This window comes from Scyliorhinus torazame, chromosome 8, assembly GCF_047496885.1.
Source record: "Scyliorhinus torazame isolate Kashiwa2021f chromosome 8, sScyTor2.1, whole genome shotgun sequence".
NCBI classification, from domain to species: domain Eukaryota; kingdom Metazoa; phylum Chordata; class Chondrichthyes; order Carcharhiniformes; family Scyliorhinidae; genus Scyliorhinus; species Scyliorhinus torazame.
This window is the reverse complement of record NC_092714.1, coordinates 153946262-153965749: the sequence shown is the minus strand read 5'-3', so window position 1 is coordinate 153965749 and position 19488 is coordinate 153946262. Positions and strand designations below refer to the sequence as shown.

Genomic DNA, 19488 nt, shown 5'->3' with positions numbered 1-19488 from the left:
AAACTGGTCGAAGTGTCTGAGGCTTTACAGACAATAATGACCACAAGACAGAGGGAATGTTAATGGTAGCATTAAGGGCTAAAGAAGGTGCTGATAGTGGCACAAAGGTAGATAGCAGAATATGTTAATAGGACATCAAAGGTCAGTGCTCAGTAAAATCAAAACTAAAGAACAAGTGACAGGTGGCCCAGTGGGAGGGGGGAGGGTGGGTTTCCATTGGGACAGGAAGAGTAGGTCATTCAGTCCTTTGAGCCTGCTCCACCATTCAAACAGATCATGGCTGATCATCTACCTCCAGCCATATCCCTTGATGTCATTAGTCTCCAGAAATCCATCGATTTTGAACATGCTCAAAGACTGATCTTCTGAAATCCTCTGGGGTAAAGAATTCCAATGATTCACCACCCTCTGAGTAAAGAGATTCCCTCTCATCTCAGTCTTAAACGGCCTACCCTTTATTCTGATTCTAGACTCTCCAGTCAGGGGAACATCCTACTCACATTCACCATGTCACACCCTGTAAGAACTTTGTACGTTTCAATAAAATTCCCTCTCATTCTTCAATACTCTAGAGATTACCAGTCCCGTCTCCTCAGTCCCTCCTCATAAAACAATCCCACCATTTCAGTGATTAGTCTGGCGAACGTCTGTTGTACTCCCTCTATGGTAGTATATTCTTCCTTAGATTGGGTGGCACGGTAGCACAGTTGTTAGCACTGTTGCTTCACTGTGCCAGGGTCACAGGTTCGATTTCCGCTTGGGTCACTGTCTGTGTGGAGTCTGCACATTTTCCTCATGTCTGTGTGGGTTTCCTCCGGGTACTCCGGGTTTCTCCCACAGTCCAAAGATGTGCTGTAGGTAATTCGGACATTCTGAATTCATCCGCCATGTACCTGAACAGGTGCCGGAATGTGGCGACTAGGGGCTTATCACAGTAACTTCACTGCAGTGTGAATGTAAGCCTACATGTGACTATAAAGATTATTGTTATTAAGGAGACCAAAAATGTACACAATATGCCAGGTGTAGTCTCACCAAGGCTGTATACAACTACAGTGAGACATCATTGCGCATGTACTCAAATGCCCTCACAATGAAGGTCAGCATACCATTTACATTCCAAATTGCTTGCTGCACCTGCATGCTGGTTTTCGTGGCTCATGAACAAGGTCACATTGGACTTTTACGCTTCCCAACCTCTCACCATTTAAGAAATAATCTGCCTTTCTGTTTTTTCTACCAAGGTGGATAACTTCACACTTGTTCACTTACATTCTATCTGCTATGTTCCTGTCCATTCACTTAGCCTTTCCAAATCTCCATGAAGCCTCCTTGCATCCTGCTTACAACTCATATTCCCACCTAGTTCTGTGTCATCAGCAAATTTGGAAATATTATATTTGGTCCCCACATTCAAATCATTTACAGAGATGGCGAACAGCTGTGGCTCCAGCAATGATCCTTACGGTACCCCACAAGTAACAGCCTGAAAATGACTCCATTGTTCCGTCACGGCACCCTGGGCTAGTGCACAGTCAATTCCAGACCCACTTGACCCGGAGTCACAACACTGGTGAAATAAGATTTTATTTAAAATACCCGAGGTCTATGGCTGAGCTCAATAAACTATAATCACCAGTTTTGAACCTTTAACACAAGTAACCTTTTATTATATACAGTGTGATAATTAAATGGACAGAAAATGTAACTGCCCCTTTCCCAACCCTCCTCTTCCTAACTAGCCCCACTCTCTCTACACACACACAGACAAACAACATAAAGGGAAAGGGTAGTTGAGTGGGAAAGAAAATATGAATAAAATAAAAGGATAAAGATTTTTGATGCACTGAGATGACTTCCAGTTAATGTCTTTCCAAAGTTCAGGCTTTCCTTTTGGTACTTCTTCCTTCAAGGCTTGAGAGGGTTTTCTCTGGCAAGGTTGTCTACTTTTTCTCCAGACTTGGGATCCTTTCAGGTTTACAGCAAAGATGTGCCAGGCATTCATTGGTTGTAGAACAATAAAGCAGTTTTTTCACTTCAGCAGCAGGAGAGAGACAGAGAGAGAGAGATAGATAGAGAGAGAGAGTGAGAGAGGATTCCTTCTCTTTCCAAGCTCTAAATACTTCTGCCAGTTCGCTCAGAAAGCATCACACAGGAACCAATGACTGATTGTCATCAGGCAGAACACTGTCCCTGGCAAACCCATTGATTGCTTGTTAACCAATCGAAACAACTTCCTCCAAAATTGGTTCCTAAAATTCACCTGGTGCCAAAGAGTCTGGCCTCTCCTCTCCAAAGATAAACCTGGGAACACTGTGGCCTGATAAACAGGCAGCTTCAGCTTGAGTCTTCTCCTTAAAGGCACATCCCAATTATGGGACCACAGATCAAAAATAATATGATGAAACAATGGGAACAAAGGAAATAAACAGGAAGGACTCTTACAATTCCTACTCTGTTTTCTGCCTGTTAACTAATTCTCAATCCATGCCAATTTATTACCCCAATCCTTGAGTGGGAACTTCTGAAAATTCAAATCCACCTCATCCACTGGTTCTTCTTTATCTATGCTATAAGTAACATCCTCAAAATGTTTGTCAAACATGATCTCCCTTTCATAAATCCATAGCTGACTCTACCCAATCATATAATTATTTCCTAAGTGTCCATTGATCACATCCTTTACAGAATCAACCGCTAATGCATCTACTGTTTGTATAACCATAAGACCATTAGACAGGAGCAGAATTAGGTCACTTCCTTCAAAACTCTGGTTTGTAAGGCATTGATCCAGGGTATAAATCCAATCAAAGTTTTATTAATATTAATTTATTTCAGTTCTTCATTTTCACAAGCCCCTTTGTTTCCTATTACTTCTGGACGATTTCTGTATCTTCCTCCATGAAGACAGACATAAACTAATTGTTCAGTTTCTCCGCTATTTCCCCATTCTCCACTATACATCCTCCTGTCCTGCCTGTAATTGCCTTTGCTAATCTTTTCTTTTTGACATACCTAAAGAGGTTTTTACAATCCACCTTTATGTTTCTCTCTGGCATGCATTCATGTTCTCTTTTCCTTTCTTTATCAGTTTCTTGAGCACCCTTTGCTGGATTCTAAATTGCTCCCGATCCTTGTGCTTACCACTTTTCCTGCCAACCTTATAAGCTACTTCCTTTGATATAATGCAATCTTTACAGCCAATGACATTTTCTACAGATGTTCTTGTCTGGGACACAGGGTACCACCACAACTTCCCACATTCCTCAGGCGGCTCATTTCATTTGGCCGACCTGTCCCTAATTTTTCAAACTATTTATTATAAGTAGAATAATTTACCAGTTACTCACCAATCAGCTTCTTCTGCTGTACCAATGTCAGAGCTAAATACTGAAAGCCGAAAAAAGTAGAAAAAGGAGCACTTCCCCCAAACTCACTCACTCACCAAACTCACTTCTCATTCATTTCAATGCATACTCTGTTAAAGGAGGCCGGGCTTGAATGGGAGCTGAGAGGTTGAAGGAGGGAATTCCAGAGCTTAGGGTACAGGCATCTAAAGACATGGTCGCCAATGGTGGAGTGATAGATGTGTGCAACAAAATGGGATTTTGGGAGAGAATCTGAAATTGGATTCAACTGTTTTACACAAACATTAACAGCGGTGTTTCAAGCAATTAGTGGGATTTGGAAAATTTTCTGATCAAATCTGGAGTCAGACAGCGCTGCCCTCTCTTCCCGTCTTGTTTGTGCGTTGTATCAAACCCTTTACGGAGCTCATCAGGTAGGATGCGGGTATAAGAGGGGTGACAACCCGAACAGCAGAGGAATTCAGGCCAAAACCTGTACATGGTCGATGTCACCAACTTCTGCTTGGATCTGCTATCGGAGCGCAGACTGCAATCTGTTTCGACTGGCCTTGGGAGCCAAACTAAGAGTGAGGTGAGGCCATGCCCTTTGGGATCAGAGTGACTGATCCTTTGACCCTTTCACCATCAAGTCAGACTGAAGATATGGTTTGGTTACTGAAGGTGATGGCGATACGGTTAGGAGGATGGGACGTGTGACAAAAACCAGGAGCAGCATATAGCCAAATTGAGGCAGAAACTGGGCAAGTGGGAGTGACATTCCCTCTCCATTATGGTTGAGAACCAAGTCATCAGTTGCGAGATGCTCTTGGTTGGTGTGCAGGTCTGGCCCATACTCCAATCCTGCACCATGCAGTTATATCCACAGGGACACAATGTACAAACGCATAGATAAAAAGGGCGGGGGGGGGGGGGGGGGGCGGGGAGAGTTAAGACCATAAGACATAGGAGCAGAATTAGGCCGCTCGGCCTATCGAGTCTGCTCCACCATTCAATCATGGCTGATATTTTCTCATCCCCATTCTCCTGCCTTCTCCCCATAACCCTTGATCCCCTTATTGATCAAGAACCTATCTATCTCTGCCTTAAAGACACTCAGTGATTTGGCCTCCACATATTGGAAATACTCAGTAGGTTACACAGCAGCTGAGGAAAGGGAAACAAAGTTAACATCAGTTCTGAGGAAAGGTCATGACCTGAATATTAGTTTTTCCTAAATCCATGCCCATCCTACAATTCCATGTTTGAATCTCTCCAACAGGCTTCCTTCACTCCCGTAGCACCAAAATGGCCCTAATCTAAGTTAGAAACTTTAATCTGTGACTGTGATCATGGTATATTATTCTTGCGTATTTTCCATGACCTAATCTACCACACCATCTTCAACCTTCGCCTCTTCTATGGTGTCCAATTTGTTGCGACTACCCTTGTTTGGTTTCGCTCTTCACCTATCTGTGCACAGCAACTGCATCCCCCGCAGAATTGTATTCAACCACAATCTGTAACCTCATGGCCCGGCATGTCCCCCACTCTACCATTACCATCAAGACAGAGGGACAACCCTGTTCAATAAAGATTGCAGTAGGGCGTGCTAGGAGCAACACTAGGTGTACCGAAAATGAGATGTTAACATTGTGAAGTGACAACACAGGGTATTTACATGCCAAACAACATAGGCAGCAAGTGACAAACCGAGCTAGGTGGCCCCACAACCAATGGATCCAATCTTTAGCTCTGCAGTCCTGCCACATCCAGTCATGAATGGCGGGGGACAATTAAAGAACCAACTGGAGGAGGAGGTTCCATAAATATTCCCTTACTCAATGAACCCAGCACCTTAATGCAAAAGATAAGGCTAAAGCATTTGCAACAACCATTAGTCAGAAATGCCAAGCAAATGATCAATTTCAGCCTATTCTGGAGGTCCCCAGTAATATAGATGCCAATCTTCCAGTCAATTTGATTCACTCCATATGAAATCAAGAAATAGTTGAAGGCACTGAGTATTGCAAAGGCTATGGCCCTGACATTCCGACAATAGTACTGAAGACCTGTGTTCCAAAACTAGCTGCGTCGCTAACCAAACTGTTCCAGTACAGCTACAACACTGGCATCTACCCTGCAGTGTGGAAAATTGCCAAAGTATGTTGTATTCACAAAGAGCAGAACAAATCCAAATGGTCAATTACTGCCCTATCAGTCTACTCTCAATTACCAGTAGTGATAGAAGGGGTTGTCGACACTGTTATCAAGTGGCACTTACTCAGCAGCAAACCTACTCATTGACGCTCAGTTTGGGATCCATCAGGAACACTCAGCTCCTGACCTCAATACAGCGTTGGTTTAAACATGGACTAAGCAGTGAAACTCATGAGGCGAGGTGAGAGTGGCTGTCCTTGATATCGAGGCAGAATTTGACTGAGTATGGCATCAAGGAGCCCCAGCAAAACTGGAGCCAATGGGAATCGGGGGGTTGGGGGGGGGGGGGACTCTCCACTATTTGACGTCGTACATAGCACAAAGGAAGGCTGTTGTCATTGTTGGGAGGTCAATCATCTCAGTCCTGGTACATCACTGCAGGAGTTCCTCAGGGTCCTAGGCCTAGCTGTTCATCAGTAACTTTCCTTCCCTCATAAGGTCAGAAGTGGGGAAGTTCGCTGATCACTGCACAATGTTCAGCACCTTTCACGACTCTTCAGACACTGAAGCCGTCCATGTTGGCATGGTAGCACAGTGGAGAGCACAGTTGCTTCACAGCTCCAGGGTCCCAGGTTTGAGTCCCGCCTTGGGTCACTGTCTGTGCGGAGTCTGCACATTCTCCCGGTGTCTGCGTGGGTTTCCTCCGGGTGCTCCAGTTTCCTCCCACAGTCCAAAGATGTGCAGGTTAGATAGATTGACCATGCTAAATTGCCCTTAGTGTCCAAAAAGTTTAGATGGGGATACGGGAATAGGGTGGAGGTGTGGGCTTAGGTAGGGTGATCCTTCCATTGGCCGGTGCAGACTCGATGGGCCAAATGGCCTCTTTCTGCACTGTAAATTCTATGTTTAGGTCCAAATACAGCAAGACCTGGACAATATCCAGACTTGGGTTGACAAGAGGCGAGTAACACAAGTGCTAGGCACAAGAGGACTAACCATTTCTCCTTGATATTTAATGGCGTTACCATCACTGAATTTTTCAGGAAATTCAGGGTTCAAGTTCCACTCCAGAACGTGACAGCCAAGGAATGTGCATTCACAATGTTCATAGGTTGAGAATCAATCTGTAAATCCTTTCAACACATGCCATTTGCAGATGGGAAGAGTGGGAGAGATTAATTTGATGGAAAGAACATTGGAGCCTCTTACCATCGCTCTCCATATCTCCAGACCACAATGGATGTAAAAGTGCATGTTGCCATGAGATTGTGAGATTTGAATGTGTGCTCACAATCACTGACACTGAGGACAAAAATACTAGAAGCAAGTTAGGGTTTTATTTATCCTTATACAAGTCTGCAGAGTCGGGTGCCTCCTAGACAGGAGCACACCAAATAGCTTGTTTCGTCTGTTTATATACACTTTGTTCGTTTATCATTCTTCTGCCCTCTCCTCCTGATTGGATCAGGTCTCACTGAGGTTCACATTCTTCCTTATACGCCTTCATCATACATTATATGTCAGTATTCACGCTTCATCGTACATTATATGTCAGTATTCACGCTTCATCATACATTATATGTTCACGTTTACGTACTCCTTCTGTCCAGTGGGTGGTCCCCCTGGACATTTGCGCAGCCTCAGTGGCTTGTTTATGTCTTTAAGACTGTCCACTCATCTATTTTGCTAAGCCTTTCCCAATCTATCTTGTTCAACATTCAGACCTATTATTATCTCTTCTGTTAATGCTATACCTACTTCTCCATTATCCCCACTTCCTCATGTGCATCTGTTTCCTTGGTACAAGTCTTACAACACCAGGTTAAAGTCCAACAGGTTTGTTTCGATGTCACTAGCTTTCGGAGCGCTGCTCCTTCCTCGGGTGAATGAAGAGGTCTGTTCCAGAAACACATATATAGACAAATTCAAAGGTGCCAAACAATGCTTGGAATGCGAGCATTAGCAGGTGATTAAATCTTTACAGATCCAGAGATGGGGTAACCCCAGGTTAAAGAGGTGTGAATTGCATCAAGCCAGGACAGTTGGTAGGATTTTGCAGGCCAGATGGTGGGGGATGAATGTAATGCGACATGAATCCCAGGTCCCGGTTGAGGCCGCACTCATGTGTGCGGAACTTGGCTATAAGTTTCTGCTCGGCGATTCTGCGATGTCGCGGGTCCTGAAGGCCGCCTTGGAGAACGCTTACCCGGAGATCAGAGGCTGAATGCCCTTGACTGCTGAAGTGTTCCCCGACTGGAAGGGAACATTCCTGCCTGGTGATTGTCGCGCAATGTCCGTTCATTCGTTGTCGCAGCGTCTGCATGGTCTCGCCAATGTACCACGCTTCGGGACCAAGCAGTACATTTCCACAAGCCTGTGTTAGTTTCTTTAGTCTGTTATTCATTTAATACATTTAGTAATCCAAATATTCTCTTTCTCTCAAGATAATTGTTAAACCCCACCGATTGTTTTAGTATGGCTCTGTCAGCGGAGTTTGGTGTTTTTTGTACTTTGGGCGGCATACCGCACAGGCAGAAAGGGAGCGAAGTTTGGCATCAACGTCGGAGATGAGTGCAGCTGAGGTTCTGGCCCCACGTGCCTACTGTGATTGACGGCAGAACTTGCCTGAGGGGCGGCAAGAAGACGTCATCACGCGGGGTGGGCGGGGCACCCAGAAGGCGCCAGCACCAGGGGTAGGCGGGGCCTCCAGAGGTCGTCATCACGATGGGCGGGGCGGGGTTTCCAGATTACGTCGGCGCGCTGGCGGGGCGGGGTCGGCGCAATGACGTCGGCGCGCTGGCGGGGCGGGGTTGGCGGGGCGGGGTCGGCGCAATGACGTCGGCAGGGTGGCTCCTGTGCGCGGAGAAGGCGACGGCAGCTGGAAGGGGGCAACATGTACCCGAGGCACAGGTGGGTGCGGCTTCAGTAGCGGGTCGGATGGCGGGGTTTCTCTTGCGGGCAGTCTTCCGCCTGCTCACGGGTGAGGTGGGGGTGGGTGATTCTGGCTGCTGTGCCCAGGACTTTTGGGGGTCCGAGTTTCGTGCAGGGCAGGGCCAGAAATATGTGACTCCACCCCACCATATGTTCAGACACTATTTAAAGCTGCTTGTTGCACTTTTTCAGATGATCAAAGTGTGTGTGAGATCTGTTTATTGTGCTGACTACATTTGTGGTCAGAGACCCTTTTAAATTAATTTTAGAAGGCTAAAATCTCTGCTGCACTGTTCTGCAGTCTTTCACGATTTAAATAATGCTCGGCTCCTTTATTATTCCTACCAAAGTGCATAACTTTACATTTTCCTGCATTATAGTCCATCTGCCAAGTTTTTTGTCCACTCACCTAACCGGTGGACGAAGAAGTCTTACAACACCAGGTTAAAGTCCAATAGGTTTGTTTGGAATCACTAGCTTTCGGAGTGTAGCTCCTTCATCAGGTGAGTGAAGAGGTAGGTTACACAAAAACATATATAGTCTAAGCCAACGATGCAAGATGATACTTTGAATGTGAGTCTTTGCAGGTAATTAAGTCTTTACTGGTCCAGACGATGCGACTGGAGAGCGGGATAATCACAGGTTAAAGAGGTGTGAATTGTCACGGTTGGTAGGATTTTCCAAACCTAGGCCAGATGGTGGGGGGTTCAATGTAGTGAGACATGAATCCACGGTCCAGAGTCGACAGATGGATATAGACTAGTTAGGTGAGTGAACAAAAACTTGGCAGATGGAATATAATGCAGGAAAATGAGAACATAGAACATACAGTGCAGAAGGAGGCCATTTGGCCCATCGAGTCTACACCGACCCACTTAAGCCCTCACTTCCACCCTATCCCTGTAACTCAATAACCCCTCCTAACCTTTTTTTTGGACACTAAGGGCAATTTAGCATGGCCAATCCACCTAACCACATCTTTGGACTGTGGGAAGAAATTGGAGCACCTAGATTAAACCCGCGCAGACACTGGGAGAACGTGCAGACTCTGCACAGACAGTGACCCAGCAGGGAATCGAGCCTGGGACCCTGGTGCTGTGAAGCCACAGTGCTAACCACTATGTTACTGTGCTGCCCCTAGTTTGACACAAGCTTGCCACTCCCACATTGATTCTGTATACACCTCCTGCTGCCTCAGGAAGGCAGACAGCATTATCAGAGACACCTCCCACCCAGGCATTGCCTTCTTCCAGACCCTTCCATCAGGCAGAAGGTACAGAAGTCTGAAGACCCGCACACCCATACATAGGAACAGCTTCTTCCCCACATCTACAAGACTCCTCAATGACTCAACCTCGGACTGATCTGTAAGGAGGTGAATATTATTGAAATGGAGAAAGTATGCAGAAAAATGCAGCACAGAAGGATTTGGGAGCTCCGTGCATAAATCACAAAAAGCTAGCATGCCTGAACTGTATGCAGAACAATACTTTTCATTGTATCTCGGTACATGTGACAATAAATTTAAATTTTCATTTTGATTTAAGAGCTACAATCACTCAAATCCAGGTACCTTAATCAAGCATTATTCACAACCACCTTAAAATGTTAATTCCTTGAGGACTTCCGGTGACGACCATGGAGTGACTCTTGCTCTCGGTGGAATTTCCTGGTCCGTTCCCACCTGATTTTTGGGGTGTTGGCTGGTGTGAGGTCATGAGCACTGAGGAATTGAAGAACTCCCATCGGTGGGGCCGTTTTATGGCTTGCCAGATGAGTGTAACAAGTAAGGGACAGCAGCTTGAGCGAGTTCATTTGAGGTGCGGCACAAGAAACGATGGCAGAGGGTGCTGGGGTGTTGATGCCCGCCCAGTGGTCTACCGAACAGCTTGTGGACGTTTTGAATGAGAAGTTTCAGAGGCAGGAGGCCTCGGAAGACCTGGCAAAGGTGACGGAGCCGCTTAGGGTGACTATCGAGAGAATGGATCAGAGGCTGGAGGTGCAGGGTCTGGCACTGTTGGTGGGGAATCATGAAGACCAGCTGACCTTGCTGGAGGCATAGATGGTGCTCGTGGCAGATAGCCATAAAGAGTTTGAAGGAGAAGGTGGAGGATGTCGAGATCCATTCCAAGAGGCAAAATCTCCAGATCTTGAGGCTTCCTAAGGGGGATCGAGGGAGTGCAGGTCGCAAATGTGGCGAGCATGTTTGAGAAGTTGGTGAGAGGGCGGGTCTTTGATTGTTTCTCTTCCCCCCCCCCCCCCCAAAAAAAAGCTGGATAGAATGCACATGGCACTGAGGAGAAGGCTAAAGGTTGGGAAGTCGCCGAAGGCGATGGTGGTGCGGCTGCATCGTTTTCTTGTTAAGGAGAAGATATTCAAGTGGGCGAAGGAAACAAAGAAGTGCACCTGGGAAGGAAATGTGCTGAGGATCTATCAGGAACTGGGTGCAGAGTTGGCCAAGCGGCGGGCCGATTATAATCGGATCAAGGCTGCCCTTTACAATGAAGGACTAAAGTTTGAGGTGTTGTATCCTGCTCGTCTGTGGGTCACACACCAGAATCGAGAAATTAAATTTGACACACAGGAGGAGGCGACTGAATTTGAGAGACCTGGGAGGTGTGTGAGAACACTAAACTTGGAGATGCTAAAGTGGGGAATGTGGGTTTACACAATGAACGGATTGTTGTATTTAATGAATATGGGTGCGGAGTGGGTGAGTGAGTTCTTTGTTTTATTTTACTGGTTTGGGTGATTTACGGGTGAAGGGCATTTGGGGGAAGGGAAGTAGGCAGAGGCCTCGGCGTTGGGGGGGGGGGGCACCATGCTAGCTGGTTGGCTAGTTAATGGGAGTGAAGGGGAGGTCAACCTGTGGGGGGGGGAAGGATTAAAATTTTCTTTGTCTTTGTTTATGCTGATATAAGGGATTGGAGTTGGTGTAGCGCAGTTGCTTAAGAGGAGATTGTGGGAGGGCCTGAGGTTGAGCGAGGCATGGACCAGGGGAGCTGGCTAAAGTGGGGTTAGGAGCCCCCCCTATCTGGTTGATTACATGGAACATACGGGGTTTAAATGGCCCGGTCAGAAGGTTGCCTGTTTTCGCACATTTAAGTAGTTTGTTCAGCAGATGCAAATGAGGCTGAGGAAGGGCTGGGTGGGATAGGTGTTCCACTCGGGGTTGGATGTGAAGATGAAGGCGGTGGCCTTTGAGATCGGCCATATTGGAACCGATCCTGGGGGTAGGTTTGTGATGGATGGCTGGAAGCTAGAGGGGATGCCTGTGGTGCTCCTGACTGTATATGCCCCAAATTGGAATGATGTGGATTTTTTGAGGCAGGTTCTGGGTGAGCGATTTGGCACAGTTCCTGCGTTTGGAAAAAATTAAGTTCACCAAACGAGGGGAAGAGAAGGGGTTCACCTTGAGATGGAAGCTGTTCATTGACTTCTTTAAAGAGCATTGAGTCGTAAGCGGTTGCTGTGGGGGGTGGTTGTTTTTTTTTATTAGGAGGGGATAAGTTCTTAAAAGGGAGGCGGCTATAGGGATGGCAGCACAATGAGGGGGGGGGGGGGGTTTGTTACCTGTTGCCGTGGTTGGCTTTTGTATTTTTGTGATTATGTATTTCTTATAATTCCTTCAATGAAATGTTTTTCAAAAAAAATGTTCATTCCTTGTCATCGGCATATTCATTCAAATACCACATTTTACTACTTTTTTCCCCTAAATTTTAGAGTACCCAATTCATTTTTCCAATTAAGGGGCAATTTAGTGTGGCCAATCCACCTACCCTGCACATCTTTGGGTTGTGGGGGTGAAACCCACGCAGGCACGGGGAGAATGTGCAAACTCCACATGGACAGTGACCCAGAGCTGCAATCGAACCTGGGACTTCAGTATTGTGAGGCAGCAGGGCTAACCCACTGTGCCACCATGCTGCCCTATACATTTTACTACTTAACAATCCCAAGTTGTACACATTAGGGCCTACATTTTACACAGATGGAGAGGCTCTCTATCTTAGCTGCAGAGGCACAAATCCTAATGTCACCCCCAAATTCAACAGCTGTCATTTGTGAGGGGAGCGGGTTCGAAATAGCATATCTGTGGTTCATGGAGGCAACTGCACATGTCAACGAACAACTGGGTTCAGATTGATCTGACTTTCACCAGCGTGATGTCCTTAACACAGGTTGTACACTTTAGGCCTGAATGGTGATCTTTGGAAAGATAGGGCACCTTATTGGAGAGGTAATGCACCCTTTTGAGTATAGCCCCAGGACACCTTTGGGAACAGTCAGGTGCCCTCTGGGATATGTAAAAGTGGACATGAATGTGCATAAACTCATGGGAGCTGTGGGTGGGAGTTATGAGGGAATTAAAATCACCTGCCATTCAAATATTTGAAAAAAACTGCAGTGTTAAAAAGAACGTGCTATTTCACTTTGTCCGTTGAAATAAGCCTGAAGATTAGCATTATAACGTTAGTGCTGTGTCTGATTTCACAACCCATCATTGCCACAGTGGGTACCTGTCAGTTCAATTTTATTGTCAGCTCCAAGTGGTTATAAAGCCATTGAAAGTGGGATGACAATCCCTTTTAAAAACAATCATTTGTATTCAAAGGAAGTTAAATGTGCCAAATGAGTTTTTGTCAACCAGCTTTTCTTTTTGAAATACTGAATTCATCAATAAATTAATTCATGCAATCACAGCTTGAGGTCTACCCATGGTGGTTGTTGGCTGAGTTGGCTTGGACAGTCTAAGGGCAATGAGTGGCATGGGAGTGTGCAGGACTGTGGGGTGAGTAGAGGGGCATGAGGTAGCATAGGGGGCCTGAGTGACAATGAAGGTTGGGGGAATTGTAGTGACCTGGATAGGGCATGGGGAGTTTGTGGGAGGTGATGGTGAGCGGACTGCTTTTCGTTCTATTCTATTTTTACATAGCTTTGACAAAGTGCCAGAGCGCTGAGAGTGGCCTTTCTCGCAGTCAGACTCCCCGCCCACACACCACCTTTCCAAGGCCAGTGGCTGTGACTCCCATTTTCACTCATTACCCAATAGAATGAAAATCCAAATTTATGGGACATTTTCTCCTGGGTCTGGTTTGAGGAGCTGGTATTGTCCCAACTCTGCACTCCCAAACCAGGAGTGGAAATTCAGGCTATTGAATTCAAGCGTAGTTTAAATTGTCCATTGTCAGAAAATCATTTTTGATTATTTGATTTAACACTTTGTCCATTTGATTTTAGTTTTCGAACCTACAATCAGAAGAACACAATAGTGGAAAAACAATAGGGAAAGTATTTAGCAAATAAATCAGCATGTGCTGAGAGAAAATAAAATAAACAAAATGCTTAACATTTTTGTTCATAGCAACAACCAGATTAGAAAGGTTTAATCAGTTTTTAGTTCTGTAAACAGTAAAACAAAAACAAAAAGTCACTGATACGAATAGTCTGTAGGCCACCAAATAGTAACATGGTGGGGCAGGCAATAAACAAAGAAATAACTGATGCATGTAGAAATGGTACAGCAGTTATGGGGGATTTTAATCTACATGTCGATTAGTTTAACCAGGTCGGTCAAGGCAGCCTTGAGGAGGAGTTTATAGAATGTATCCGCGATAGTTTCCTAGAACAGTATGTAATGGAACCTACGAGGGAACAAGCGGCCCTAGATCTGGTCCTGTGTAATGAGACAGGATTGATTCAGGATCTCATAGTTAGGGATCCTCTCGGAAGGAGCGATCACAATATGGTGGAATTTAAAATACAGATGGAGGGTGAGAAGGTAAAATCAAGCACTAGTGTTTTGTGCTTAAACAAAGGAGATTACAATGGGATGAGAGAAGAACTAGCGAAGGAAGACTGGGAGCAAAGACTTTATAGTGAAACAGTTGAGGACCAGTGGAGAACCTTCCAAGTGATTTTTCACAGTGCTCAGCAAAGGTTTATACCAACAAAAAGGAAGGACGGTAAAAAGAGGGAAGATCAACCGTGGATATCTAAGGAAATAAGGGAGAGTATCAAATTGAAGGAAAAAACATACAAAGTAGCAAAGATCAGTGGGAGACTAGAGGACTGGGAAATCTTTAGGGGGCAACAGAAAGCTACTAAAAAAGCTATAAAGAAGAGCAAGATAGATTATGAGAGTAAACTTGCTCAGAATATAAAAACAGATAGTAAAAGTTTCTACAAATATATAAAACAAAAAAGAGTGGCCAAGGTAAATATTGGTCCTTTAGAGGATGAGAAGGGAGATTTAATAATGGGAGATGAGGAAATGGCTGAGGAACTGAACAGGTTTTTTGGGTCGGTCTTCACAGTGGAAGACACAAATAACATGCCAGTGACTGATGGAAATGAGGCTATGACAGGTGAGGACCAAGGAGATAGTGATGGGCAAGCTAATGGGGCTAAAGGTAGACAAGTCTCCTGGACCTGATGGAACGCATCCCAGAGTGCTAAAAGAGATGGCTAGGAAAATTGCAAATGCACTAGTGATAATTTACCAACATTCACTAGACTCTGGGGTGGTCCCGGCGGATTGGAAATTAGCAACAGTGACATCACTGTTTAAAAAAAGGAGGCAGGCAGAAAGCGGGTAATTATAGGCCAGTGAGCTTAACTTCGGTAGTAGGGAAGATGCTGGAATCTAAATCAAGGAAGAAATAGCGAGGCATCTGGATGGAAATTGTCCCATTGGGCAGACGCAGCATGGGTTCATAAAGGGCAGGTCGTGCCTAACTAATTTAGTGGAATTTTTTGAGGACATTAACAGTGCGGTAGATAACGGGGAGCCAATGAACATAGAACATAGAACATACAGTGCAGAAGGAAGCCATTCGGCCCATTGAGTCTGCACCGACCCACTTAAGCCCTCACTTCCCCCTATCCCCGTAACCCCTCCTAACCTTTTTGGTCACTAAGGGCAATTTATCATGGCCAATCCACCTAACCTGCACGTCTTTGGACTGTGGGAGGAAACCGGAGCACCCGGAGGAAACCCACGCAGACACGGGGAGAACGTGCAGACTCCACACAGACAGTGACCCAGCGGGGAATCGAACCTGGGACCCTGGCGCTGTGAAGCCACAGTGCTATCCACTTGTGCTACCGTGCTGCCCCTATGCTACCGTGCTGCCCCAAATGGATGTGGTATATCTGGATTTCCAGAAAGCCTTTGACAAGGTGCCACACAAAAGGTTACTGCATAAGATAAAGATGCATGGCATTAAGGGGAAAGTAGTAGCATGGATAGAGGATTGGTTAATTAATAGAAAGCAAAGAGTGGGGATTAATGGGTATTTTGCTGGTTGGCAATCAGTAGCTAGTGGTGTCCCTCAGGGATCAGTGTTGGGCCCACAACTGTTCACAATTTACATAAATGATTTGGAGTTGGGGACCAAGGGCAATGTGTCCAAGTTTGCAGACGACACTAAGATAAGTGGTAAAGCAAAAAATGCAGAGGATACTGGAAGTCTGCAGAGGGATTTGGATAGGCTAACTGAATGTGCTAGGGTCTGGCAGATGGAATACAATGTTGACAAATGTGAGATTATCCATTTTGGTAGGAATAACAGCAAAAGGGATTATTATTTAAATGATAAAATATTAAAACATGCTGCTGTGCAGAGAGACCTGGGTGTGCTAGTGCATGAGTCGCAAAAAGTTGGTTTACAGGTGATTAAGAAGGCAAATGGAAATTTGTTCTTCATTGCTAGAGGGATGGAGTTTAAGACTAAGGAGGTTATGCTGCAATTGTATAAGGTGTTAGTGAGGCCACACCTGGAGAATTGTGTTGAGTTTTGGTCTCCTTACTTGAGAAAGGACGTACTGGCACTGGAGGGTGTGCAGAGGAGATTCACTAGGTTAATCCCAGAGCTGAAGGGGTTGGATTATGAGGAGAGGTTGAGTAGACTGGGACTGTACTCGTTGGAATTTAGAAGGAAGAGGGGGGATCTTATAGAAACATATAAGATTGGACTTCCGGGTGCGGCTATGCAGAGCTAGGTCGCATATTCGGTAGCTCCCGCTTGGAACGGACTTTTGGGCTCTTTTACAGGGCCCCGACGGCATTTGTTTGACATTTCCCGGTGTGGCAAGAAGACTGCAGCATTCCCCTGACAGTGTCCCCCAGGAATGTTTTGTCTTTTGGCTGCCAGATCCGGCAGAAACAGTAAAGGATTTGGTTTTGGCTGCAGGTTTAGACCAGGGCCTCTTCCAGCATGCAGGCGGGGGAAGGGCAAGCTTAAAGCTGCAATCTGACTTGACTCTATCAAAGGTGAATTCTAGCAGCAGAGGGAACAACTGTGAAAGGATCTACCAGGGCCATTGAAGAAGCAGGGACGAGGCTTCCGGTGGCGGCCATGGAGGAGTAGGTCGCGTATTCGGCAGCTCCCGTCTGGAACTGACTCTCAGACCTTTTTCAGGAGTTTTTAAATGGACCAGAAGTGTAACGGCCAAAGGAGCGGCACTGGGCCAACGGGAGAAGCGAGGGAAAGAAAACAAAATGGCGGCGGCCAGGGACAAAGGGGAGCTGCAGGAGTTCATCAAGCGCTGCTTTGAGGAGCAGCGCGAGGAGATGCGCCAGGAGATGTTGGCGCCTATGCTTTCGGCAATTGAAGGACTCGGGATCACCCAGAAGGTCCACGAAGCTAAGATCCAGGAGGTACAGAAAAGAGTCAGTCAGAATGAGGACGAGCTCGTGGGCCTGGCGGTGAGAGTGGAGCAGAATGAGGCGCTACACAAGAGGTGGGCGGGAAGACTCGAAGACCTGGAGAACAGGTCAAGGAGAAAGAATCTGCGAATCCTGGGTCTCCCTGAGGGAGTGGAGGGGGCTGATGCCGGGGCATACGCGAGCACGATGCTCGAGGCGATGATGGGCACCAAGGCCCCTTCGAGGCCGCTGGAGTTGGACGGGGCACATCGGGTGCTGGCGAAGAACCCCAGGCAAATGAGCCGCCAAGGGCGATGGTGGTGAGGCTCCACCGGTTCACGGACAGAGAGAGGGTCCTGAGATGGGCCAAGTAGGAGCGGAGCAGTAAGTGGGACAATGCAGAGATCCGAATATACCCGGACTGGAGCACGGAGGTTGCAAAGCGGAGAGCGGGTTTCAACCGGGCCAAAGCGGTGTTGTACCGGAAAGAAGTGAAATTCGGAATGCTGCAGCCAGCGCGACTGTGGGTCACATACAAGGGCCAACACTATCACTTCGAAACGCCTGAAGAGGCGTGGACCTTCGTGCAAGCCGAAAAGTTGGACCCTAACTGAGGGTTTGTGAGGGTGGGGGGGGATGTTTGAGGTTTGATGTGTGATGGTTGTTGTATATAGGGGGTCAATCACGCGCAGGAAATGTTACGTGGGCTGGGGGAGAGAGACAAGGCCGCGACAGGAGCTGCGCCAGAGGGGGCGGAGCGGGCTTTGGAAAGCGCGGGGTGTTTTCCCACGCGCGGGAAGGGGAACGAAGGAATGCATATGGATTGCAAGACTCCCACGCGGGGAGGTCAATGGGACAGCGGGGGAGGCCGGGGTCAGCAGGCGTCAACTGACTTACGGGAGTGACATGGGGGAGCAAAAAAGCTAGACAGGGGTCTAGAGGGGGGGAAGGGGGGGGTGGGGGAAGGGTTGCTGCTGCACTGGGCGAAAGGGAATGGGACACAGAAGAGGTGGTCGGGACGGGGATCCCCCCTCTGGGGGACTGGAGGGTGAGGGAGGCATGGACACGGGACTGGCCCAGAAAAGGAGATGGCTAGTCGGCGGGGCGTGGGGGGGGGGGGGGGTGAGAGCCCCTCCAATCCGGCTGATGACGTGGAATGTGAGGGGCCTGAATGGGCCGGTGAAGAGGGCTCGAATGTTCGCGCACTTAAAGGGACTGAAGGCGGACGTGGCCATGCTCCAAGAGACACACCTGAAGGTGGCGGACCAGGTCAGGCTAAGAAAGGGATGGGTAGGACAGGTATTCCACCTGGGACTGGAATCGAAGAATAGAGGGGTGGCAATATTGGTGGGAAAGCGGGTGCCATTTGAGGCCAAGACTATTGTAGCGGACAATGGAGGGCGATATGTAATGGTGAGCGGTAGGCTGCAAGGGATGTGGGTGGTGTTGGTAAACGTATACGCCCCGAACTGGGATGATGCAGGATTCATGAAGCGCATGTTGGGGCGCATTCCGGACCTGGAGATAGGAGGCCTGATAATGGGAGGGGACTTCAATACAGTGTTGGATCCAGCACTAGAACGCTCCAAATCAAGGACTAGAAAGAGGCCGGCGGCGGCCAAGGTACTTAGGGGGTTTATGGATCAGATGGGGGGAGTGGACCCATGGCGGTTTGCAAAGCCGCAGGCCAGGGAATTTTCTTTCTTCTCCCATGTACACAAAGCCTACTCCCGGATAGATTTCTTTGTTCTGGGTAGGGCGCTCATCCCGAGGGTGGAGGGGATGGAGTATTCGACTATAGCCGTTTCGGACCATGCCCCACACTGGGTGGAACTGGAGCTGGGAGAGGAGAGGGACCAACGCCCGTTGTGGCGGCTGGATGTGGGACTGCTGGCGGACGAGGTGGTGTGTGGGAAGGTGAGGGGGTGTATCGAAAGGTACTTGGAGGCCAACGACAACGGAGAGGTACGGGTGGGGGTGGTATGGGAGGCGGTGATCAGGGGAGAGCTAATTTCGATTAGGGCTCATAGGGAGAAGACAGAGGGTATGGAAAGGGAGAGGTTAGTGGGGGAGATTTTGAGAGTGGACAGGAGATACGCAGAGGCCCCGGAGGAAAGATTACTTGGGGAAAGACGACGCCTCCAGACGGAGTTTGACCTGTTGACCACAGGGAAGGCGGAGGCACAGTGGAGGAAAGCGCAGGGGGCGACCTACGAGTATGGGGAAAAGGCTAGTCGGATGCTGGCACACCAGCTCCGTAAGAGGATGGCAGCGAGGGAAATAGGGGGAGTCAAAGATGGAAGGGGAGCCACGGTTCGGAGTGCGACGAAAATAAACGAGGTATTCAAGGCCTTTTATGAAGAGCTGTACAGATCCCAGCCCCCAGCGGGGGAAGAGGGGATG

At 47.4% G+C, this 19488-nt stretch overlaps 1 protein-coding gene across 1 annotated transcript in view; it reads left to right on the top strand.

Annotated features, from left to right (window-relative positions):
• Positions 1–8316: 8316 nt before the first annotated feature.
• The window catches only part of acot9.1 (acyl-CoA thioesterase 9, tandem duplicate 1), a 92601-nt gene continuing 81429 nt past the window's right edge, over positions 8317–19488 (top strand). The window contains exon 1 of the mRNA XM_072514389.1: positions 8317–8414. Coding sequence (XP_072370490.1) covers positions 8398–8414 — 17 coding nt within the window. The 5' untranslated portion in view covers positions 8317–8397. The remainder of the gene's footprint in view (positions 8415–19488) is intronic.